This window comes from Chiloscyllium plagiosum, chromosome 25 (assembly GCF_004010195.1).
Source record: "Chiloscyllium plagiosum isolate BGI_BamShark_2017 chromosome 25, ASM401019v2, whole genome shotgun sequence".
Taxonomy (NCBI): Eukaryota; Metazoa; Chordata; class Chondrichthyes; order Orectolobiformes; family Hemiscylliidae; genus Chiloscyllium; species Chiloscyllium plagiosum.
Window position 1 is genome coordinate 11,094,435 of NC_057734.1, and position 26,457 is coordinate 11,120,891.

A 26,457-nucleotide genomic window follows, 5' to 3' on the forward strand; every position below is an offset into this window, starting at 1 on the left:
CAGGCTTGTGGATCTTGGGAAGGAGGTAGGACCGGCCCGTGCAGGGTTCCCGGACTGAGGTTGGAAGCTCTGGGTGAGAGATCTCCTGAGATGATGAGGTTCTATATGGTCTGGGAGATTATGGTTTGGTGATTGGGGGGTGGGGGGGGGTCATGGTCGAGGGAACGGTAGGAGGAGGTGTCCTCGAGTTGGCGTCTGGCTTCAGCGGTGTAGAGGTCAGTGTGCCAGACTACCACTGCACCCCCTTTATCTGCTGGCTTGATGGTGAGGTTCGGATTGGAGGGCTGCACGTTGTGAAGGTGAGAGGTTGGAGTGGGGGGAGGGGGGTTGACAGGTTGAGGCGGTTAATGTCCCGGTGGCAGTTGGAAATGAAGAGATCAAGGATGGATAATAGGCCAGCGCGGGGTGTCCAGGTGGATGCAGTGTGTTGGAGGTGGGCGGGAGTCCTGATTGTGAAAGTAAGCTCGGTGGCGGTGGAAGAAGTGTTCGATGTCACGACGTGTACTAAATTAATTGATGCTTGGAGGAGGGGGGATGAAGGTGAATCCTTGGCCATGCCAAATTGTCCATAGTCTAATTCACCTGACCTGCACATCTTTGGGCTGTGGGAGGAAACCAGAGCACCCGGAGGAATCCTACGCAGAATGTGCAAACTCCACACACAGTCGCCTGAGGCTGAAATCGAACCTGGGACCTTGGTGCTGTGAGGCAGCAGTGCTAACCACTGAGCCACCGTGCGAATTGCAGACAGAAAAATAAATGAACAGATGAATGCACAGAGATGTAAAGCAGCAACCCTATCTGATGCACATGTTTAAATGTACTGTTTGTTTGCAGCTGATGGGATTTATAGTGTCAGAGAGGAGGCGGTGCACAGTTTACCCACCACCTCATGAAGTCTTCACGTGGACAGAGATGTGTAACTTCCATGATGTAAGTAATGTAAATGCTTGTTGAAAAGTGATTTGAATTGTAACTTGCAGCAGGTTGGAAGATTATCAGCAAAGTAGAGGAGAGCCCTTACATGAAACTTTGCCATTTTTAAGGCAATCAGCATTGTATGCATTTCAGGAACTAATGGTAAAGCATTGAGTTTTGAACCAGAAGGAATTGCACTGTTGTGCAAGTATGACGTTTCCATTTGCTTTAACCTGTGACACCGAGGGGTAATTTTGAACTCCAGCTTCCATCAGGAAGCTGGCTTCTATTTACCACCCCCTCTCCAGTTCCTTCAGGAATAAAAACTGAAAATGTATGTCCAGGAGGAAAAAAGTTTCTTCGTAAACCCTATTAACCACAAAATCCTTTTGTCTGATTTAAGGCTGCAGCACTTTCTCTTTCTGATTTTTCAGCATGTTTCTTGTTTCTTCATGCTGTCTCATCAGTCCACTGGGTTTAACTCTGTTATGGGCCAGGCCAGACCTCCTCAAAACGTTTCAAGAAAGTAGCACGGACCCTAACTTAAGCAGATGTATTGCGGATATTCCAGGAGCGATGTCATTGGTTAAACCGTTTTAGTTTCAAACAAATCAGAATTTATTTACAAGATTACCAAATGAAACACAAGAACAGAATACTGCATAGCTTAACCCATCTGAAAACCCAACAGATCACCCAACTTCGTGATGCTGTTCCAAATACTTGTAACAATCCCCATAAATGCTTCTTTTTACAAAAGGTCAAATCAAACACAGGGTCTTGCTGGAGAGCGGAGGATCCACCTGGACCTGCTGCATTGGGTCCAGCAGCTTTTTCAGCTGTACTGCTAAGCACCAAACCAGAGAGAAGCTGAGCTGGGAGAATTGGCCACACCCCTTTCATTATATAAGTGTTTTATTTTTAACTTGAAAGCCTTCTGCCTGAGGCAGTATCTGTTAGCTATAATCAAACTGGCCCTGAAACCCTTCAACCCCAGACCTTTCGGAGTCTGTGTCTTTTAGGACCTGTGGCGGGAGGGGAGTGCCAAGGACAGCATAATCTTGTTAGAGGAGCAGCATCACAACTCTTCAGTTACTTTGGGATTTCCTTTGATGTTTGACTTGTCTCGTGTGAACTATGACTGAGGTACTTGTGGAAACTGGGAGCTGGCCTTGTCACTGGTGTCAATATCTAATGGAACAGCAATGAGAAATGCACTCCCTCTTCCCCCAGACTAACCTGAGCTACTATAAGGTTATTGGGGAGTTGCATCTATTTCTTTGACACTGGACCTTCCCATTTGAAGGGAATGTAGCCTGTAGTTGCACTGTGGTTTATTGTTGAAGTGTGGTGCTGGAAAAGCACAGCAGGTCAGGCAGCGTCAGAGGAGCAAGAGAGTCAATGTTTTGAGCATAAGCCCTTCATCAGAATGTGTCGGGGGGAACCGGCTGCGACAGGGTGTGGGGGATGTGGTTGGGAAGGCAATAGGTAGATGCGGGTGGTGCGGATAGGTGGGAAGGAGATGGCAGGAGGGTGGTGCTGACTTAGAGGGTTGGATCTGGGATGAGGTGTGGGGAGGGGAGATGAGAAAACTGGTGAAGTTGATGTTGATCCTATCTGATTGGAAAGTCCCAAGGTGAAACATGAATCGTTCTTCCTCCAGGTATCAGGTAGTGAAGGGGGCGGGGGTTTGCATGTCCTTGGAGGAGTTGAAATGTTTGGCCAAACGGCAGTTGGGTTTTGGGTGAGTGTTTCCCAGAGGTGTTCCCTGAAATGCTCCGCGAGTTGGCATCCTGCCTCCCCAGTGTAGAGGAGACCACATCTATTGTGCCTGTTGCTCTCAATGAGGTGTATGGATGTGCAGGATATCTGTAGTTTGCACCTCTTGCAGTTGCAAGGGAAGGTACTAGGAATGGAGGGTGGGTTGGTGGGGGGTCTGAACCTAACTAGGGAGATGCGGGGGGAATGGTCTCTGTGGAACGCTGGTAGGGATGGGGAGGGAAATATATCTCTGGGGTCTGACCATTGGTGGCAGAAATGGTGAAAGATGACCTGTATCTGAAGATGAGGTGGGGGAGGGTTGGTGGTGAAAGGGGAGGACTGGGGGTCCTATCCTTGGAGGAAGAACACCTCCATCTTCTGCCTTGGGACTCTCCAATTACACTGCATCAATGTAGATTTCATCAACTTCTCCATCTCCCCTCCAACCCGACACCACCCTCTTTAAGTGTCCTACCTGTCCATCTTCATTCCCCCTCCCCTCTGAACCTATCACTGTCACCCTTCCCACCTTCATCCACCTATCGCCTTCCCAGCTCCCTTTCTTCTCCAACCCAGTATTTATCTGTGTCCCCTCACCCCATTCCCCACCTATCCCTGAAACATCAACTCTCCTGCTCCTTGGATACTGCCTGACATCCATGTTTCTAGTGTCCCACTTTTTGACTGATCTCCCTCACCTGCAGTCCTCAGTGTGGTTTATTGACTTGGTTTAGGGCCATGGGTTGAAACATTGGGGCAACCTTCATTTGTTTTTCTTGGAGAATGCGGGAAGTTTATAAATTCAGACTAGCTTAATGGTGGCAATGTTAAATGCTGAACATGAGGGTTGTTCAATGTTACACTATTATTCTACACTCTTGAGGTAAGTGGCAGCTTTGTGTTTTGTGTCTAGGTGAAGGTGGTTATTCTTGGCCAGGACCCGTACCATGGACCGAATCAGGCCCACGGACTGTGCTTCAGTGTAAAGCGCCCAGTGCCACCTCCCCCCAGGTATGTCATTGCCTCGTGCACACTCTGTGTCTGAGGAAGTACTTTTTGACTATTGGGTTCTATCTCTAACCTGCTTCAACACTTCTTGGAATATTAGAAGTGTAACTGTTTGATCAGTAAATCTCCTTCGCAGATTGGGTAAGGTGTTACAATTCTTAGATTGCCATTGTCTGAGGTAGACCAAGCAGGTATGTGGTTTTAATTTTCCTGATGGCATACCCAGTTTTCAGTAAGAAAAGCCCATTGGCTGCATTGAGCCTGCCCTATGCTGGTGAAAGTCTGAACATTGATTTGTAGGTATCCCCTCTTCCTCAACCCCTTTTTATCACTAGGATAGAGCTGAAAATGTGTTGCTGGAAAAGCGGAGCAGGTCAGGCAGCATCCAAGGAACAGGAGAATCGACGTTTCGGGCATAAGCCCTTCTTCAGGAATGAGGAAAGTGTGTCCAGCAGGCTAAGATAAAAGGTAGGGAGGAGGGACTTGGGGGAGGGGTGTTGGAATTGTGATTAGGTGGAGGGAGGTCAAGGTGAGGGTGATAGGCCGGAGTGGGGTGGGGGCGGAGAGGTCAGGAAAAAGATTGCAGCTTAAGAAGGCAGTGCTGAGTTCAGGACAACTAGAGAAAAATTACTGTGTATCAAATCCCCAGTCCCATCCACAATTGAAGCCAGCTCAGATGTGTATGTTAACTAAAGTTGCTACCTTTTTTGTGTGTATGTCAGATGTTTGGTAGCCAGCAATTGGAGACCTAGAAGCAGCCTCTGATTTTAGGCACGGCAGTTGGTTGTCTTGTCCCCTGGTTCAGGGAAGTTGACAAAGCTCTTGTCCCTTGTCACCATCCAGTGCCACCTGCAGCTTTGTGCTGGATGTTGGCAGAGGATCCTTTCTGACTTTGCCCTTTCTTCATAGTTCACCAACCTGAATCTGAAAGGTAGTTGGTTATAGGGCAGCTCTCTGCAATAACCCAGTGTGATCCTGAGTGTAAACTGAATGACCCTGCCCTTATTTTTATTTAAGTGGGGCTTTGGAAGCAGGGTTTCTAGATGTGCCATGATAGAATGGCAGAGAAGACTCTGTGGGCTGAATAGCCTAATGTCTGCTTCAGTGGTCTTGTGCCCATCCTGAGTAGAGAGGGAACTTAATAAGTATGATTTGTCCTTTTTGTAACCTCTCAATCCCAAATGTTTGAAACCTGTTTGGCAGTTGCTTGCTACAAGTATTTATCTTTATCTAGCAGTGGGTGCACACTCCTTCTCTGAATGCATTGCCTTCTGATTTTATGAAGAGCTTCCTGAAGGAGTTGAGGTGAAGGAATTAAGTCTTTGTTTTTTTTTTGTATTGAATGATCAACTTGAGATTACCAGAAACTATCTTGTCTTCATGCAGTCTGGAAAACATGTACAAGGAGCTTCAGTCTGACATTGAAGGCTTTGAGCCCCCAGGACATGGTGATCTGACTGGCTGGGCTAAGCAAGGTAATATACACACAAAACATTGGGTTCAGCTTCTTTATAGGGCGAGGGGAGACGAGTTGACAATTAATAGGTCTGGTAAGTCTGATCTCAAAGGTTAAAATTGGATCTTTTTGTTTTTTTAAACAGATATATCCGTGTCTAATTTTTAAATTCGTCAGTGTTATGGGGTTGTACAGCATGCAAACAGACCCATTGTTTCAACTTGTCCGTGCTGACCAGATATCCTAAATTAGTCTAACCCCATTTGACAGCATTTAGCCCATATCCTGCCAAACCCTTCCTATTCATATACCCATCAAGATGCCTTTTTAAATGTTGTAATCGTACCAGCCTCCACTACTTCCTCTGGCAGCTCATTCCGTACATGCACCACCCTCTGTGTGGAAAAAGTTGCCCCTCTAATTCAAATGAGAGCTTTTGCCCGAAACGTCAATTTTCCTGCTCCTCGGATGCTGCCTGACCTGTGCTTTTCCAGCATCACTCTAACTGAGACTCTGGTTTCCAGCATCTGCAGTCCTCACTTTTGCCTAGTTGATTTTAACCTTACTGCGAATCCTTTTGCAAGGATGCCTACCTTGAAGAAGTTCTCCTCTCCTCAAGAATCTGTGAGTCTCTCTCTCTCACTGCAACCCCCAGGTCATCTCCTGTGGTCAGTTGGCTGTACTCAGCTGTCTTTTTTTTTGTAGGAGCAGTGAATTGCTGCTGTAGTTATAAACTGGAGATTAGTTTATTTCACAATTTATTTTTAGTAGCTTTGAGAGAGATTAGAGGCAAGTGTTTAACCAAGCCTGGAGCTGCTAATTCCTTTTGATAACCTTAGAAGCAGACTGACTAAAAAGTGAAAGTTGTTTAGTTACAGGTGATTTCAGTAGTTTGTCATGTGACTGGGACTTCACATTGAGACACTCTGTTAACATGTTAGATTGACCTCCTTGTTAGAAACCATTGTGTTTCATAGCAGATTACTGTGGAATCCATTTGTACCAAATAAGCCCATTGATACACATAATGTCTCCTTTGTTCCGAAATGGGTGAGGTAGACATCTTGGTTGAAACTTTATTGCTGGAACAGCACAGCAGGTCAGGCAGCATCCAGGGAGATTCGACGTTTCGGGCACAGGCCCTTCTTCAGGAATGAGCAGAGAGTGTTCAGCAGGAGAAGAACTTCTCCTGCTGAACACTCTCTGCTCATTCCTGAAGAAGGGCCTGTGCCCGAAACGTCGAATCTCCTGTTCCCTGGATGCTGCCTGACCTGCTGTGCTGTTCCAGCAATAAAGTTTCAACTTTGATCTCCAGCATCTGCAGATCTCACTTTCTCGAGGTAGACATCTTGTCTAGTCTTTTGTATTAGTTTGGCTGGAATGTTCTTGTCATGCAAGCAATATAATATCCATGAAGAGAGGAGTTCACTTGCCCTGGTAGTTGCTGGAAATTTCTGAAAGCTGTCATCTTGCTTATTCTGTATCCCATAGCCGTTTTTAAAATCTGGCAAAAATTCAATTTTAATAAAAGACAATTTAAGATCTCGTGTTCTCTGGGCACTATAACTGCAAATATAACCTATAATTCAGGTGCCTGGTGGTAGTGTCATCAGAAACTGAATCAAATTGCACTTTAGTTCATTTTAAACTTGGCTGTTATATGATTACTTTTTTCATTCAATTTGTGGATGTTCCTTTTCGGGATCTAGAAAATGAAAAACCAGGCTTGCCAATAGAAGTGGAGGGGATGGGGGAGAATGCTGCCTGACCTGTGCTTTTCCAGCACCACTCTAATCTAGATGGGGAAGAATTAGTCAGCACATGCCAGGGCAGTTTAGCAGTTTGCATACCAGACTAACCAAATTTTTCTGAATTTGTTTGGCGATTGAAACAGGAGTGTTGCTGCTGAATGCAGTCCTCACTGTGCGAGCGCATAACGCAAACTCTCACAAGGAGCGAGGCTGGGAAGATTTCACCGATGCAGTTGTGTCTTGTCTGAATGACAAGCTGGATGGTTTGGTGTTCATGCTGTGGGGAGCGTACGCACAGCGCAAAGGCAGTGTAATCAACAGGGTAAGGACTTTGAAACTCTTCCTTTGGTGAAGGCTTGTTTGTCTGTTGTGAAAACCACCTTTTTTTTTTATATAGCATCTTTCATATTCCTAGCATGTGCCAAAGTGCTTCAACCAATTAATCGCTCAGGAAGTGCGCTCACTCTTTTTGTGGGTGACGATGACAGCTGTGCAGTACACAGTTCGGTGGAGGGGGGGGGGGGGTGGTCAGTCTAGTCAATTTGGCTGAAGTAGTAATGTACCTTGGCCAATTACGTGGTGTGAAGAGGTGCCCTGGTTAAGGATTTCCTTCAAAAGTTAACACTACGGGCAATTTAGCATGGCCAATTCACCTGACCCTGCACATCTTTTGGACTGTGGGAGGAAACCGGAGCACCCGGAGGAAACCCACGCAGACACGGGGAGAACGTGCAAACTCCACACAGTCAGTCGCCTGAGGCGGGAAATGAACCCGGGTCTCAGGCGCTGTGAGGCAGCAGTGCTAACCACTCTGCCACCGTGCCGCCCACTGCTCACTGCTTTTTCTGCGACACAGCTGGGTGGAGAGAAAGTGGAGTGCCAGTAAAGGGAATCTTTTTGTTGGTTCTGGTCATCTCTTTGCATTTGTCTGGTTGTGACTGCTGCCTTGCTCTGTTCCCAGACCCATCAAGCTTGTGTTTGTGCACGGAAAGCTCCAGTGGGTGGTGATCTTAACAGTTATGATTGTTTTATTTATATGTGACCCTGTACTCTGTACACAGTTGCTTGACTCCTTTAATTTATTGATACAATAAATTGTACCAAATAAACCCATTGATACACGTCTCCTTTGTTCCAAACTGGCTAAGGTAGACATCTTGTCTAGTCTTTTGTGTTAGTCTGGCTGAAATGTTCTTGTAATGCAAGCAATAGAACATCCATGAAGAGTAGAAGTCCCTCAAGACTCTACAGTAATATTCACTCACCACCCCTTGTACAAATATCCTCTTTGCTCTAACTGGGATTGCCATTTTGTTGTAGAAACGTCACCACGTACTGCAGACGGTTCATCCATCTCCTCTGTCTGCGAACCGAGGCTTCTTTGGTTGTAAACACTTCTCCAAAACCAATGAATTGCTGAAGAAATCGGGGAAGGCACCTATCAATTGGAAGTTGCTGTGAGTCCAGTCGGGGGTGTGTGTGTTCTGGGAGTCTGCTGATCCTAATGACACCAATCACTGAAGATTTATCATGAGCCGAAGCTGGGCAAGATTCTTGATTTTAAGTGGCTAAAGGGGCCTTTATTACTGGATAGTTACATGTTGAATCTCTGGGACCTCAGCACTCCCTGAAGAGATCAGATTGAGTTTTTCTTTTTGTTGCTCCGATGGCCAATGAATGTCCAGGTGTAGTTAATATCCTTTTTTAGCTATGGAATTTCTACAATGTCATGCATTTGGTCCATGACTCAGAGCTTTTCAGTTGTAATTTCATTGTAAATATATCTGTGCATTCACTCATCTGTTCATGTTCTATTTGCTGTAAACTGCTTTGACATTGTAAATATGTTTTAAATAAAATTTTTTTACTATTTGAGTTCATTCATGACTGAGCATTTTCAAGGTGACTGTTTTAAAGTATTCATGACTTCAACAAGAAAAATTACTTGCATTTGAAAGGATCCTTTTTACCTTTTGGACATCAGGTACTTTTGACAATCCCAGTCTGTTTTGTGAATGGGTGGGTAGTTTTCTGTAGGTAATGCAGGTTCCATATTGTACAAGCAGTTCTGAAGTACCTGTTAAGATGTTTTGGTTGAAGGGTGTGCCCCTCAGGCCATCTGATCTATTATGGTCACTTGTGTAGTAACAAAACAATAGGTTTAATGTCTCAGTTAAAATATCACAACTCTGACAAGATATCAATTCTCCATCATGTGCGCTGAGGTCAGTTGACAATGAAGTCTGAAAGGCAAGGTTGCTATCAATTCCTATTATCTCCTCCCCTTTTTTTGTTTTTGCAGTTTCATCCCTTGCATTTACCTAGATTTTTTTATTTTCCCTCTTGGAGATTAGTCTTGCCATGCAGTGAGTAGTGTCCCTGCCTCTGAGCCAGAAGCTCCACCTTCAAGTCCCTCTCCAGCTGTTGGTGGCCATGGAAGGTTAGCTCAAAGGAGAGCCAAGCTGGTGCTTAGTTGAACCAACCTTCCGTGGCTGTCTTTTTAGGACACACCAGTCGGAGATTCTCCTCTCTGCTGTGTGATGGAAGGAGTTTTGAAACCTCCACCACTAACCATATTTCTGTGCAAAAGGTGACACTGACTCACTGAACTAACTCTTCAACACCTAGTCTTGCAATAGAGTTCAAAGTGCATTTGAACATTGGGCTGTGCCAACAGGAAAGAATTATGACTCCACCCCATTGATTCCATTAAAAATGAAGTAGGTGAAAGTGAGGACTGGAGGTCAGAATTGTGTGGTGCTAGAAAAGCACAGCAGGTCAGGGAGTATCTGAGGGGCAGGAAATTCTCGATGAAGGGCTTATGCCTGAAACGTCAATTCTCCTGCTCCTCTGATGCAGCCTGACCTGCTGTTGCTTTTCCAGCACCACACTGTCGACTCGATTAAAATAATCAAGACCATTTAAAATGTTAGATATTCCAACAGTAGGACCAAGGTGGAAAAGAAATGAACTAAATCAGAAACATTCTCAAATGTTGGAGGAGATCCATAGATGTAGAGTTGTACCTTTTTATGGAGAACACCCACAGGCTGCTCTGTGTGTGGATTGAATGGCAGCTATTAATCATTGCTAGTTACTAAGTGCTACTATTTTGAAAGTTTCATGATAAAAGTGAGGTAGTTGGAAAGTTTTGACAACAGTACAGGAGTAGACCCCTGCAGGATGTGCAGAGAAAGCATGTGTTGCTAAACTGCAATAAATTGGCATTAGGCACAAACTCTGTGCTGAGATGGTCTGGATCTAATATGGCTGACTTCCCACAATCTCAGCCCTCTTCCTATATGCCAGATATGACTCCAACCACCAAAAATACTTTGCACCTTCAAAGCTCATGACATCTTCAAAGCACTCCTCCTCCATCTCGAAAGAGCAGGATCGTAGATAGGTGGTCATGACCACCTGCCAGTTCCCCTTCAAGCCATTCACTGTCTGGACTTGCAAACATATCATTGGTCATTCACTCGCTGGGTTGAAATCGTGGGATTCCCTTGTGAAGGGCATTGTGTGTCTATAGCACATGGACTGCAACAGTTCAAGAGGCAGCTCACCACCACGTCTCGAGGACAACTGGCCATAGGCAATAAATACTCGCTCAGCTCATAACACTCATCATATTTGTGTATATGTATATATATTTAATTAATAAATTTCCAGATATCTGACTCAATAGCAACCTTAGTCTCTGGTATATTATAGGTTAATATATAGAAAAAACACAAACATGTCACTAGGCATTATTTAACACAGAGTTAACCACCACAGCAGAAACCATTGTTTCATGAGATAAAAAGCAGTCACCACAGAACGGATTAATAATTTGGGCCCTGGATTGATGATCTGAGATACAAATTCAACTTCCACAGCGACAGTTTAAAATTTAAATTCATTTAGAATAGAATCCCAACAGTGTGGAAACAGGCCATTTGGCCCAACAAGTCCACACCGACCCTCCAAAGAGAATCCCATCCACACCCACCCCCTTACTCTATAACCTGCAATTCTAATTGGCTAATTCACATAACTTGCACATCCCTGGACTTTATGGGCAATTTAGCATGGCCAATCACCTAACTTGCATTCTGGATTAGTGGTGCTGGAAGAGCACAGCAGTTCAGGCAGCATCCAAGGAGCAGCGAAATCGACGTTTCGGGCAAAAGCCCTTCATCAGGAATAAAGGCAGAGAGCCTTTAGCGTGCATGTCTGCATGCCTTGGGACTGTGGGAGGAAACTCACACAGACACAGGGAGATTGTGCAAACTCTACACTGACACTCGCCCAAGGCTGGAATTGAATGTGAGTCCCTGGCACTGTGAGGCAGCATTGCTAGCCACTAAGCCATTAGTTAAACAAATCTGGAATAAAAGGGCTAGTATTAGTAATGTAACGCCCAGATTAGTAAGACAATTAAGGTTTTATGATAACGTCCTTTAGGGAAGGAAATCTCATTTTTACCTGGTCTGACCTGCCTGTGACTCCAGACCCACAGCAATGTGGTTAAATCTTAACTGTCCTCTCAAAAGGCCGAAGCAGCCAATCAGTTGGCTCCCCAATACTACTTCAAGGATAAATAATAAATATTGATCTTATCAACACCACCTACATCCCAAGAATGACAAAGGAAATCTCTGATTAACACATTCCACAACCCTAGCTCTCTTCAGAAAACAAACATTACATTTAAGTCTAAAAAAAATTGCTTAAAGATAAATAAACTGGTAAATACCAAAATAATAAACACGATTCTAGAAAGCATAATTACATTTTTATTTATCTAAAGAGAACAATCATTATGTACACACATTCTTGTACGGTACATAATACAGTTGATTACTTGCATGGATAATACATATTCTATTTTGTCATATTTTCACAGATTAAAGATGATACAAGTTAACAGATCCACCGCTTTTCACCTTTATGGGTAAGCTGTTCCCCAGAAATGACCTTTAGTGAAGCATCTTAATCCAATGTGATTTCACATCACGATACAACAAACTTAAACAGCAATAGTGTTTAACTTCTATTTTATCAGAAAGAAAGGTAGACCACAATGGAAGGCAACAGCTTACATTTATTTATGTCGTAATCCCTAATGCAAAAGAGGTCCCAAATTGTGTCAAGGATCATAATTGGAAAAGTTGTCACCAATTTGAAGAAAGTAGGGTGGATGAATAGAGAGTGAGAGATTCCAGGAGGATTTTGTTTTGATTCAGCCACAGGGTGTGGCCTTCACTGACTGGGCCTGCAGTTTTGCCCATCCATAATTTCCCATGGGGAAGTGAAGAGTCAACCATATTGCTGTGGATCTGGAGTCACATGTAGGTCAGACCAGATAAGGATGGCAGATTTCCTTCAATTATGGACCAGTTGGATTTTTCTCCCAGTAATTGGCAATGGTAGCATGGTCATTAGACTCTTTTATTTCTCCCCTTTCAAATATGAATTCAAATTCCTTGGTGGAATTTGAACCTGGGTCCCCAGATTAATAGTCTAGAGATAATACCATTAAGCCATAGCCTCCCCATTTCCAGAGTCAATGACCAAGGTGGTTGGAGGCTTTGCAATGAGGGGAGGACCAGAGGACATCGTTAGAAGAACAATGACTCTCAAACACAATTATGTGATGTCAGTTTTCAGACGACAAGTTGGGCAATATGCCTACTCATTCTGTGCCCAATGTCCTCCACACGGAGAAAATGAGGACTGCAGATGCTGGAGATCAGAGTTGAGAGTCTTGTGCTGAAAAAGCACAGCAGGTCAGGCAGCATCCGTGGAGCAGGAGAATCGAGGTTTTGGGTATAAGCTTCTTCATCAGGAATCAGGAGCCCTATTGAAGGGCTTATGCCCAAAACGTTGATTCTCCTGCTCCTCGGATGCTGCCTGACCTGCTGTGATTTTCCAGCACCACACACACAACACTGTGCTCCATTCACCATATAGATTAGGCAGTGATTGTAATGGCTTGTTCTGGAGCCATTGGGTGTGAAGATCGGAGACCCAAAGCCTATCCAGGCTGCTTGAGGCTGAATGGCTGCCAGTTGATCGTGATCCATGGTCTGTGTTCTCAAGTAAAAAACAATTTGAGGCCATCAGCAAAACAGGTAACAAATCATGTTTTTGATCAGCTGAATGTAGAAGCAGGAAGAGTAGAGTAATTCTTCTGGCTTCCTATTAGAATTGTCAACTGCTGCCCTACACTGTTAGCAAGCTAGCTCCTCCCTCGCTGCCACCCTCCCACACCCAACCTCGATCAGGTGACCCCTCCTCTCCGGCTGCCTGTGTCCTCCTCCAGATTAGCCTCTCAGACCATGACTGGTGACCCCTGCTCATGACCTGTTGACCCATGAGGTACATTTGAATCAGAGATCGTTGGGTGTCCTTTTGATGAAACGATTCATGCAGGGAGAGCTCCCCCCACCCCACCCCCACCAATTTAATGGCATCTCATATTGCCCTATCACTCACCTATCCCTGACATGCATTGGCTGATCTTCAACATCTGAAATTTAAATTCCTAATGCCTTTCTTTAAATTTCTCCACCATGTCTCTACAATCTTATACCATGAACCATTGCCACAAAATGACAGCCATGAGACTCCAACCCTCTTGTTCTAGCCCAGAGACGTTTAAGGCAATCAGGAGACAGAAGGCTGACAGGTCAGGGCGAGGATTGGTGGGGAGCATTCTGAATTTGTGTAGCAGATTTCACACACTGCCATTACCAAGATATGTCCCCATTCATTGACTCAAGCCCCTTCTGTAACTCGGTGCTTGTACCTTGCAGGCACTGTAAAGGTTTGTGGCAATGAGACTGTATCAGACAAGCCCATTAGCCTTGACCTACACTGTACGAGATGAAAGGACCACACAGTAACATATCAATGAGTGGATAATCTGGTAAGGCAATGAATACTTCTGGAACTTGTAGGAGTTGCTATTTCCCTTGAAATTTATCGACAAAAACAGATGAATAATAATGGAAGGTCATCGGGACTTTACCCTCGGGGTCATCTGTAAAAAGGAAAAAGAGAGAGGAGTTGTTATAATAGTCCTGCCAAAATCAATGTTCAGTAAGCATTAGCATTTATACCCAATGTTCAGTCCATTGACTCTCAGACTGGACATTAAACTGTCAGAAAGATGAAAAATGAAGATAGTTCTTAGTTTTGTCAATCGAAGCTGCGGTTAGGGAGCAGCAATGCCCCAGATCTACTCAGAGGGTCACTGCACTGCACTGATAATGTGAAATGGGGCCATTGAAGTGGAACAAGTCATCCAAAACATGGTGAGAGTTCAAAATGATAAATGCATCCCATGTCAATGAGGGACAGTGGGTTAGGTTACTTCTTTCTAAAAATGACAGCATCTGAAATTCCTGATGAAGAGCTTATGCTTGAAACGTTGACTCGCCTGCTCCTCAGATGCTGCCTGCCCGGCTGTGCTTTTCCAGCACCACACTCTTCAACTCTGATCTCCAGCATCTGCAGTGCTCACTTTCTCTGTGTGTAACTTGCTCTCATGTTTAACCACATATCTCTAGCATCACAAATTCTGCTTGTTCTCCCTCTTAAACATCATCAAACATCAGCTCATGCTCAGCTGACCCTCTGCTGAGTCCCACCTCCATGCCTTTGTTAATTCTTGACTTAATCATTCCAACATACTGGTCATTCTGTAATAGTGTGCATTTCGTTAACACAAATTTGCTATAACGCGATTGACAATTTGGGAACACTGTTTCTATCGCGGGAACTTTTAAAGCCAGTATTGGTTATAATTGGTGATTCTGACCATATTAGTTTAAACAGTGTTACTATTATGCAACTTTCTTATAACACGAGATTGCACGAGAATGCAACTATAGATTTGATTTAGATTTATTGCCATATGTATATAAAAACTCAATGAAAAGTGTCTTTTCACATGTTATATGCAAAGTGTTGCCATGCTCCAGTGCCATCATGAAACACTGAATATAATGCAGGATTTTACTGCAGTAGAGTTCATCTTACTCTCTTCTTCTTGTTCCTGCCCCATTACTGCTCTTCCAGTCACTGCTTGACATCAGCCAGAGCCTCTGTAACAGCTTCTGCAGTCTCTGCTGTGTGTTACCAATCCTGTAACCACCACATTTGAGCTGGAGCCATGGGCCTGGGGATTTACAGGTTCCGTCCCTCCTGTACCCAGTCCAACACTCCTCCAGATCCTGCTGCCTGTCATTGGGGTCTTCTGCCATCCTTTCGCCAAAGCTTCCACTCCTTCAGTCACCCAGACCTAGCTGTAGACCTGGGGCCTTGGCTCAGCCTGTGAGTCCAGGCCGATTCGCAGCCAATGTCGACATTCCACTCTCCATTAATTTTAAATTCTCATCCTTTCCTACCATGGCCTCGCCCCTCTGTAACTTTCCTGATCCTGCCAACACTCCTAGATTCAGTTGCCATCCAATTCTGATCCATTGATCATCTCTGATTTTATACACTTGCCTTCAGGCTCTAAATCTCTACAATTTTCACAATAAATGTTTCTGCCTCTCCTCCTTTAAGAAGCTCCTTAAAACTAACTATTTGACCAAACTTATGGTTATCTGTCCTTGAGTAACTCAGTGTTATATTTTGTTAGATAATACATTTATGAATCACCTTTGGACAGTTTATTTGCTAAGGAATCATATCATTGTTACATTGCAGACAGAGTTTGGTACATTTGTAAGAGCTACAATAATTAAAGATCATGGGGGTGGTGCAAAGGTGGATTGGTTGTGGAAGTTGGGCATGATCTTACTAAATGGGAAAGCAGGCCTGAAGGGCCAAATGGCCAACTCCTGCTGAATTTCTTATGCTGTTATAAATACAAGTTGCTGCAGTCGAAGACCTTAAAGATTGTGAATGGGTTGGAAAAACAAAGAGAGGGTGAAAATCAAAACAGGAAGTACCACTGCTATAAGAGGTTGTGGTCTCCTTGGCCTGCTCAGTGCTGTATGGTCTCCCACCTACCCCTCAGATGTGAGTGAGTGAGATAATTCTGGGTCTGAGGAATCCACATTTGGGATGAAAGACCAAGATAACCTGAAACATTAACTCTGTTTCTCCCTCTGCAGCTGTTTCACTGAGTGTTCCCCTATTTCCTTTCAGTTTTCACTTCAGAGTTCCAGCACCTGCAGTGTTTTGCATTTGTGAAGCAGCTGGGGATGTGCTGGAATCAAACAGCATAGAAGGAAGCCCATTGTGACTGGACCTCCTCTTTGAAAGAGCTATCAAAGTGATCTTACAGCCTCCTTACTGTTTCCATATAACATCGTAGATATTTCCTTTTCAGGTTGATATGCTAACCCATTTTGAAAGCTCTCATTATATCGCTTTCCAGTACATTCCCGATCAGAACAACTCACAGCCTCAAGCAAAAATATCCTCATCTCCCCTTTGATTCTTCCACCATTTAGCTGAATCTATGTCCTTTGGTTACTGAGCCAGTGCAAATTGTGGATTACTCTCACGCAAAAAGCGAAGATTCATAGGTGACCATTTTGACGTTTTCACAATTAGAAGGTTTCTGGCACATTTACTGTCACTGTCACATGTTTGTCCTTTGAAACATCTCACTGATGCTTGCTGCTGGACAGTTTATAAAGGCTGGACCAGACTCAGGATATCATACCCAATCACCTAGTCCCCACCTCTTCTTACTTCCCTCTCTCCCTCTGCTGCCAACTGCACCAGAGCAGAGACCTGTCAGATTCCTGCTTGTACCAAGATTGGGGACTCACTCTCTCAGTAATAACACTTCAATCAAATCCTTCTATTCCAATAACATTGATGGAAAACCTTACCACCATCAGGTGACCATTTTTGCCTTTGAAGACTTGTGATTCATGGCCCGATGTGAAATCGACGATACCTTCCTTGCCCGGTTGAATCGTGAATTTCAAGCTGAAACAGGAACATTTAGAAACAGAGTAGGATATTAGAACTTCATGGAATTTTGTATATATACTTAAGAAGGGAGCAAAAACTAATTAGAATATGCAACACTTTTTTCTGGATTTATTATAAAGTTGCTGTAATACTTTGTTACAGATTCCCCACTTTAATATGAGATTTTCAGATACACCCACAGTATGTTACCTTCTCATTATGAAGTTTTGTAACAGCTCGGTTATACAATTCAGTGATCGCACTGCCTCATCCTCATTATAACCTTACATAAAAAACTGTGGATGCTGGAGATCTGAAACAAACAAAAACAGAAATTGCTGGAGAAACTCAGCATCTGTGAAGAGAAAACACAGTTAATGTTTCGACTCCAGTGATCCCTCTGTAGACCTGGGCATTGGTTTCTCTCTTCCCAGAGGCTGTCAAACCCGTTGAGTTTCTCCAGCAATTTCTGTTTTTGTTTGTCTTCGTATAATGTTCTCTGGTATAACATCCTCTGTTACTTCTTCAGTCCAGTACAAGACTCTAAGTTACATAACTTTCTCTGATGTGTCCACTGTCATTATAAGACTCTCAGTTTAATGTTCTTTTCACATTAACTCACATAATCACATCATTATCATTCACACTGCTGTCTGCCATCAAGGACTCTGCTGAACTTTCATGATTTTGCTACTACATATGTGAAACAGGTAATACAGCCATGATTGGTTACTGCAGTGATTCAAGAATGCCTATAACAATCAGGAAAACGAGAAATACCAGCCTTGCCTATAATGCCTAGATCCTCAGATTGACCATTTTAAAACCACTGCCCCATTTGTCACCAGAATCTCTCCCTGCTAGCCCCTTTAGAGCAATCAGGTTGCACTCTTAAAACTTCGTCCTGAACACTTTACCTTCTATTGGAAGGTTTTCTTTTTTTCAAGTTCTCTGTTTGAATCCTGGTCTGACCCACAATGCTACCTACCTCTGCCATGAACAGGAGACAGGAGCCCAGTCTACTGCGTCCGGGATGGAGATCAAACTCTGAGGCACCAACCTGCCTCATGCAGGCTGCCCAGCCAACCAACACAGTCAGCCCCCACAGAGTCCCTGTTACTGTGGCAACATGCACTTTGACCTTTGTGTCATAGCCTGGGGCTATGGATGGTGATGGGAGAGGCTCCAATTCCTTTCCATCACATGCTTTGCCCAGGAATCTTTCCTGGTTTTACCACCTGCCACTGGTACACAGTGGAAAGATTTCAAGGCTGATACTCAACCTGCTTGACCATAATATCAACACGCTCTACTTGGCCACCGAGTGCTGAGGTGGGACTCCAACTTGAGCTTCTTGCTCAGGGAAAGGGGCACTGCCGACTGAGTGACAAGAGTTCCTCTTAACTTGCAAGTAATGCAAGATCTTTGCTGCCAAGTCAGCAAATTATTCAGAAAATGGAAGGACTGTCCGGGGAAATCTCAGCCTGTGCTGTTTTAACTGATGGTGATTGGGAAATGCAATTGGCCTGAATGCTTCTGAACTAGCAAGGGGTCAAATCAGCCAAAATTCTTCCTCCTGACCATCATCCAACATTGCTACTGAGAAAGACATTGGGCTTGCATACTTGGGTCAAACCCAGTACATGGAGGGAAGCCTTCTGGATTCAGAAAGGCTGCCTGGATTCAGACTGACAAGCCTAACATGGCTCAATGTCTTCAACATAATCCAACAGTGATAATGTCACAATAAAGCAGATTGATTTGTCAAAGACTGTGTGGGGGCAACAGAAGCAGACCCCTCTGGTCTGTTCTGTTGCTCAGTCTGATCACAGCTGATCTGTATATTAACCATGTTTAGTTCCATAACCTTGAATACCCTTGCTTTACATAAATCCAACTATCTCAAATTAGAAACTCTCATTGTCCCTCATCCTGATTTGTTTTATTGAAAGGGAGAGTTCCAGAACTCCATTTCCCCTTGTGTGAAGAGGTGATATTATCTTTGAATAGCCCAGTCCTAACTTTATCCTTTTGATGTGGACTCTCCATAATGAAGAAAAAAGTTTTTCTCTATCTATTGTAAATGTCTTTAACACTTCACTAGATCATTCCTCTGACTTCTACGTTCAAGGGCATCCAAGTTGAGTCTATCCTCACAGTTGAACATCTTTTATTCAGGTATTTTCATAATAACAACAAAGTCCTACAGATGTTAGAAATCATAAACAAACATGAGTCGTGGTGGGCTAAGGGGCCTGTTCCTTTGCTATACTGAATTGAAAAAAACAAGAATGCTGGAGAAACTCAGCAGGCCTGACATCATCTGTGGAGACAGAAACTGAGTTGAAGTTTCAAGTCCAGTATGATTCTTCTTCAGAACTGAAGATATTGGGGATGAAGCTGTTTTCTGAAGCAGAGTCATGCTAATAAATACGTTTCTCTTTTCATGAATGTTGCGTGACCTGCTGAGTTTCTCTAATACTATCTATGTTTGTGCGATAAACCTGTCTTTCTGAAGAGCTTTTTTTGTACCTACCTGCCCTGGACGATTTTGAAGCTGTTTTGCTTGCTGGCTATTGTACAGAGTTTGGTCACTGTCTCAAACACGTAGTCACACTGTAGAATGACATCTCCCTGTATACATGAGACAGACAGTCAGTCCAAACCCAGTGGATGAGCCACCACCACCAACTTCCCTCATGTGGCATGCGACTTTAACTTCACTGATGTATGCCACTGCAGAAAGCATGGCAGAATTTCACATGGAGACGGTAGCACCACTTCTTGACTTAGATGTCCACTCACAAAAAATGTTTGATAGAATTGTGGAATCCCTACAGTGTGGAAGCAGGCCATTCAGCCCATCAACTCCACACTGACTCTCTGAAGAGCATCCCACACGGATACATCCCTATAACCCACCATATATCTGGAATCTTGCATTTTCCAAGGATGATCCACCTAGCCTGTGTATCCCTGGACACCACAGGGAAATTTAGCATGGCCAATCTTTGGACTGTTGGGGGAAATCAGAGCAGCCGGAGGAAACTGTGCAAACTCCACACAGACAGTCGGCCCAGGGTGGATTCACATCAAGGTCCTGGGCGCTGTGAGGCAGCAGTGCTAACCACTGTGCTACTGTCCCCATCCAGATCCAAGGTGAGATTTCCCACTTACCCTTGACTGGAAATGCCTGAGTTGTCTGAACGGCTGTTGGGCCATTAGTTGGCTTGGGCGAGATTGGCTCCACAATCCTAACAGTGCCACTGGGCATGGTGGCCACTGCTGGGACTGCAGCCGGTCTCGACAATGATTGTCAGTGGATTCAGTTAAGGATGTGAGTGATGGGAGGGGAGGGGTTTCATCAGGTCTAGTCGGGCAGACCCTGGTATAGTGTTGTGTGTGTGCTGTCATGGGAGGCATGGTGAGGCTGTGGAACGGCTATAGGGGAGTCCTTCATTGGGCCCAGGGAGGGACCATTCCCAACAAGGCTTTCAGAGTGGTGCTGCCATTTGATATGGGCACTCCGCATTGATTGAATATCAAGTAGCTTTATGTCCCTGCTATGTTTTCCTCCCCGACTGCCAGCTCCAGAGGGATTGGGGATTGAAAATTCCGGTCTGTGTTTATAATTCACCACATGGTTGAATTCCTTACTCTCAGGCATTGAGAGAGCGAAATCCTTCTTCCTTCCCTAAGCCCCAATGAGAAGGGATTATTTTAAGTCACATAGGAATGTAAAGAAGGAAGGACCATGTACTGTTGATTTGAATTGATTTGATGTGATTTATTGTCATGTGTACCTAAGTACAGTGAAAAACTTTGTTTGTGAGAGTACAGGCAGATCATAGTTAGCAAGGACATACAGATTATAGGGATAAAAAATACTTGGACAGAGTAAGGCATACAGGTTACATCACACAGGATATGTGAAAGGAAAGAACAACATTAACAAGATCGACAATATTTGGCCCGAATGAACTTGTTGACCAATCAAACTCCATCAATTTCACTACAACAGACCAACAGAAGTCATTTCATGAACTGGTGTAGAATGGCACTGGGTAATATGTAAAGTTACTCATCTCCCTGACTATACACAGGATGGATACATTTAGAAAGAGGAGTTAATGACACTAGCCCCCAGGGAGTACGAACAGGAGCACGCCATTTATCCCCTTGAGCTTGTTAAATCTTTCAGAGAGATCATGGCTGATTTGCAACCTAGCTCCATGGACCACCTGTGCCCTCACTCCATTTACTGCTTGTGCCCTAGCCCCATGTAGCCATTGTAGTCTTATCCCTTAACATCGAGCATGGGCTAGATGGGACAAAAGGCCTCTTTCTGTGCTGCTAATGACTCTTGCTGAACAAAGGTCTATCAATCTCACATTTTAAAATGAACACTTAATCTATTGTTATTTGCAAAAGAGAGTTCCAAATTGTGTGTCGAAATTACTTTGACTCTGAAAAACCTAGGTTTGATTTGTTGACTGTCTAACCTTGTTTGAGACTGCCCATTCAGTTGAAAGAGTTTCTCTTGATCTAGCCTATCTGTTCATCATAATATCATGAAGACTTTGCTTACATTTCCTATCCTCCTATCATACTTTGGGTGCTTTAAAACAGTTCCCGAAACATCTGTCAGTGCTGGGATTAATGCTGCAATGAGGAATTGAGAGAAACGGTGTTGAGATTGATTTTAACTTTGGCTTTATGGCAGGAATTCACAGAAATCAGTTCCTCTTGAACCCATGTGAGGCCGCAGTGAATTTAAGCTCTTGAGCTCAGTACCATAAAGCTGCTCCACTTCCTGTCTCGGCGGGCAATAGGTTGAGGGAAATAGCAACATTTCAGGAATTGTACGGATCCTAGCTGCCTATTGGCACAAAGCTGGATATGAGGATGGAGTTTGTTGGGATGGTCTTGTGGGAGGGATTGGTAGGGTCTGGGTGAGGAGTAGCCACTGGGCAGTGGTGGTCCAAACATTCCTTGTGGATCCCAGAGGAGATCCTGTATCAGGAACATGCACAGCTAGACAACAAAATAAAGCTCCAGAGAACTCTGGACACTGTTGATGAATTTTCTGATAATTTTGATAAACTTCCTTTTATTATTAGTTTCTAGACAGTTTTTGTCTTTACTTGCCCCCTTCAATTGACATTAGTTTCGCCTTCGTTTTCAATGTAACTCTACAAGGAATCTCTCAGGTTAATTCTGATTTGTACGGCTGTGGGAACTGATCAGAAATGGCTCATAGATCAGATGGTCGTTATTGTTATGGACCAGGCCAGACCCCCTCAAAACATTTCAAGAAAGTAGCCCGGACCCTAACTTTTCTCGTTGTTTTAAGTACGTGCATAGTGGATGTTTCAGGAGTGATGCAGCTGGTCAAAACCACTTAGTTTAAAAAAGGCAATTTTTATGGAAGATTACTGAATGAAACACAAACAATAGAGAACAGAATCCAGAATAGCATAACCTCTCCAAAAACCCAACAGATTATCTCAACTTAATGATGCTGTTCCAAATACTTGCAACAATCCCCATAAACACCCCTTGGCAAAAAAGGAAAATCAAACACAGCTTCTTACAGGAGAGAGAGAGAGAGAGAGAGAGAGATGACAGGGAGATTCAGCATGGAGAACCTTCTTCCATGTAGCTGTTTCTTTGACCAGCAGCCTCCAAACGGACTGACTGCTTTCAGTGAACAGCCAGACTGCTAAAACCCAAACCAAACCAGAGTAAAACTGAGCTGGGAGAACTGGCCACTCCCCTTTCGTTGTACAATTTTGTTTTTAAACTTAATAACTTCTTCAAGTAGGTCAAGCCAGACATTTTGAAACCTGTGTCTCGTAAAACATTTTTGAAAAAAAACAAGGACAACACAATTTTGTTAAAGGAGCAGCATCATCACATTATACATATAATCCAAATTTGCCTTCCATTGAACTCCATGCAAATCAAATTAATGTGGGATTTATGACAGCATCTGATCCAATTTTGCCCATTTTATATTGTTAAACCCAAGTCAAGAATGGTCCCTATATCAATGAGAAGGAAATAAAGAGGTTGGGAATCCTTACTTTCTGATTGTTGTTCTCACAAGGAACGTGGATGACAAAGACCCCATCACTAAGGTTGCTAACAGACACACCTAAAGGAGACAGAAAAATGGAGGTTGTCAACACAGTGAGATCCAAAATGTTCAATTCCCACAAAATACCTAAGTATGGTATTATAGGATCAACAGAGTCAGGTTACAACACAAGAGGAGGCCATTTGACCCACTTTGTGAGTCTGTGCTATCTCTCTGATGGATCAATTTGCCTTTTTAATTTATTAGGATTTAAGAGCTTGCAGCATTGTCTTCATTTCTCTAGGCCTGGAATTCCCTCCATACTTTTCCACCTTCTGACTTTGTTTTCTTCCTCTAAGAATGCTTTTCAAAATCTACCTCTTTGATCTAATTTATTCTTTTCGTCCAATACCCCCTTACATGGTTCAAAGTCAAACTTTATGTACGAAATCTCCAGTAAAGGGTTTTTTTTAAACCCATTTTAAAGTTAAAATGCATGTTGTTTACCTGATAGAGTAATTGGGATATTTAGCAAAAGTATTTTTCATCATCTGAGGCCAATATTTGACAGAAATGTTACCTATGCTTTTAGTTGAAATCATACGACAGAGGTATTATATAAGTGTAAGATGTGGCTGTTAAAGAATAGGGTTGGGGCACTATGGGCTTCAGGAGAATGACCTTTGGCCTCTGGGATCAGAGTTGTATTTTGTGAAGTACAAAAATATCCAGACATCTGTGGCGACTGTGGGTGTGTGTACTGGCTGTAGTTGACCTGGAATACAAACAATTATAAAGGGCACCAAAATGAGGAGGGCATAATCCAGTTTTCAATTGTTCACATTCTGCCTGTGTCTCTGGCCCCATTATACTGCCCACACTGCCAAGGGCCATACAGCTTTGCTGGCCAAGGCTATGAAATCACATGACGTAGATGGTCATTGCAGCCTTACCCTCCTCTATTTCGCCCAGTGGGAAAGCTCAGCCTGAGCGTTTCAGACAAGGGGGTGAGATTACATTGAGCGAGGCATTCAAAATCACGCCAGTCTGTGCGGAGTAGATGGGGAGAAACTGTTCCCGTTGGTGGATGGAGTGAGAAACAGAGGCTGCAGACTCAACGTAATTTGCCAATGAAACTATGGTGACAGGAGGAAAAAAAATGTTTAGGTGTAGCGAAAGGAGAGGATCTGGAACATGCTGCCTCGGAGTGTGGAGGGTGCAGTCAACTGAAGCTTTCAAAAAGGAATTGGATTATTTATCTGTCAAGGAAACATTTGCCAAAAAACAAGAAATAAGGGAGGGAAATGGCTCTAGGCATTCCCATTGCTGTATCCCCAACTATCAACATCCTGGGGATACCATTGACCAGAACTGAACCAGTCATATAAATACAGTACCTAAAAGAACAGGTTAAAGCTGAGGAATCCTGCAATAAATAACTCACTTCCTCTCTCCCCAAAGCCTGTCTACCATCTACAAGTCAAGAGGTGGAAGATTCTACACTTGCCTGGATCATGCAGCTCCAACAACATTGACACTCTGTAGATGTGTACTATCTACAAGAGGCACTGTAGAAGTTCACCAAAGATCATTAAATAGCTACTTCCAAACCCATAACCAATTCCATCTAGAAGGACAAGGACAGCTAATACATGAGAACACTGCCTCCTGCAAGTTCCCCACTGGGCCACTCACCACCCTGAGAGGAAATATTCCTGCCTCTGATTTCCCGTTGCACAGCAGCTGACAAGAACCAGGATTGAGGAGGATTTAATGGCCGCAGGTCGGGAACTCAGCAACACAATGACATTGGCTGAAGGGCTTGGGGAGGTAGAGACATTATGGAATGAGACATGGGCATGGAATAGAGAGGAGAGTATTTGTGGGAATGCATGAGAGGTACAAGAATGGAGGCGAGGCCTAGGAAGCAAGGGTAGGATGGGAAAGGGATCGGGATGAGAGGATGAAAGGAATGGGAAAGATAAGACATGGGTTTTAAAAGGAGTACTATTCCAAAAGAGGTACAAATTGCACTGTTTATATTTTGTAGCTTCCATCAATGTATTAAATATTATTTTCCCCATTTGGCCTGACCTTGAGCTGCCACATGGTGCAGTGGCTGTAGTCAGCAGGTAAGTTCTATATTTAACACATACCCATCAAAGGTTTGCTGAAAACAGTGACTAGTTACCTTTGAGAGTCGCATATTCGATTTTCTGTTTGATTTTGTCTTCTTCAACAATATAGGCTTTTGACTGCATCAAGAGCAATTGTCTAGGTCTTGGTTTGAAACCATTTCTGTTGTATTTGATGACAGGAACACCATACTGTAAACAAGTAAGCACAGATAGAATCAAATACTCACAACCATCATCAGGCTTTTGCTAGTAACACCTTTCCTGGAACTCTTTCATATCACTCTCTTCACCTGCAGGTCACAATGGAGGAGTGATGATAATCTAATGATAATCTGCAATATTTTCATCAATAGCAAATATGTTCAACTTGGGGAATCTCTCCTTCTGGAATGATTGGTGAATGATCTGCTCAACGTCAAACCGAGCCATTGAGACCCAGTGGCTCTTCAGTGTGATCTTTGGTTGATATTGTCCTAATTGAACTCAGTGACAGTGCAGTGATTAGTTCCAGTCAGACTTGGAAAGCCATCAGATTTGGAGATCTAGTGGCTAGGCCACTGGAGCGCATGCTGCAGTTTCTTGAGAAGCACAATGTGCACATTGTCCTGAGGGAGTCTAGAAAGGGAATAAAGGAATCCCTGTTTTTACAACAAGTGCAACACTCGGATTCTGAACTCACCTCCACTGAATCTTCCCAAGAAATTCACTGCTGCTAGATGAGCTGTCGATATTAGCAGCTACCTTCTGGAGGTGAGAGGGGATATTTAAAAAAAAAAGTGTATCCTGACTGTCACATTAAACAGTGACATCAGTTTAATTCCTGCTATAAATCTGAGCTATAATGTGCCATCTGAGTTCAAACAGCATTTATCCACAATGCAGTGTATTCAGGGATTCTCTTCCGAAAGGATAATGCCCACCTGCTGTCTAACTCACATCACGCACTGCTGAAATCTGGCAAGTCAATATGGATAACCCTTTAAATGTGGCAGTGCAGAATACACAGCATCACATGCCTCTGTACAAGAAGGGTAGCAGGAATATTCCAGGTAACTACAGACCAGTGAGCCTGACGTCGGTGGTGGGGAAGTTGCTGGAGAGGGTACTGAGAGATAGGACCTATTTATATTTGGAAAGGAATGAGCTTATCGGTGATAGACAACATGTTTTTGTGTGGGGGAAGATCGTGCCTCACCAACTTGATAGAGTTCTTCGAGGAAGTGACCAAGTTGTTAGATGAAGGAAGGGCTGTTGATATCATATAGATGGACTTTAGTAAAGTGTTTGATAAGGTTTCCCATTGTAGACTAATGGAGAAAGTGAAGTCACATGGTGTGCAGGATGTTCGAGCTAGGTGGATAAAGAACTGGTTGAGCAACAGGAGACAGAGAGTAGTAGTTGAAGGGAGTTTCT

The 26,457-nt window shown here is 43.7% G+C and overlaps 2 protein-coding genes across 2 annotated transcripts in view; one reads left to right on the forward strand and one right to left on the reverse strand.

The window, feature by feature from the left end:
* The window catches only part of unga (uracil DNA glycosylase a), a 13,193-nt gene extending 4,424 nt beyond the window's left edge, over positions 1-8,769 (forward strand). The window contains exons 3-7 of the mRNA XM_043715492.1: positions 838-933; positions 3,593-3,690; positions 5,074-5,162; positions 7,038-7,216; positions 8,215-8,769. Of these exons, the coding sequence (XP_043571427.1) occupies positions 838-933; positions 3,593-3,690; positions 5,074-5,162; positions 7,038-7,216; positions 8,215-8,355 (603 nt within the window). The 3' untranslated portion in view covers positions 8,356-8,769. The remainder of the gene's footprint in view (positions 1-837; positions 934-3,592; positions 3,691-5,073; positions 5,163-7,037; positions 7,217-8,214) is intronic.
* A 4,019-nt stretch (positions 8,770-12,788) lies between these two features.
* Positions 12,789-26,457, reverse strand: part of LOC122562562 (unconventional myosin-Ih-like) — a 75,617-nt gene continuing 61,948 nt past the window's right edge. The window contains exons 28-32 of the mRNA XM_043715494.1: positions 25,098-25,233; positions 22,914-22,984; positions 19,364-19,461; positions 16,743-16,842; positions 12,789-13,927 (exon numbers count right to left, since the gene is read on the reverse strand). Coding sequence (XP_043571429.1) covers positions 13,901-13,927; positions 16,743-16,842; positions 19,364-19,461; positions 22,914-22,984; positions 25,098-25,233 — 432 coding nt within the window. The 3' untranslated portion in view covers positions 12,789-13,900. The remainder of the gene's footprint in view (positions 13,928-16,742; positions 16,843-19,363; positions 19,462-22,913; positions 22,985-25,097; positions 25,234-26,457) is intronic.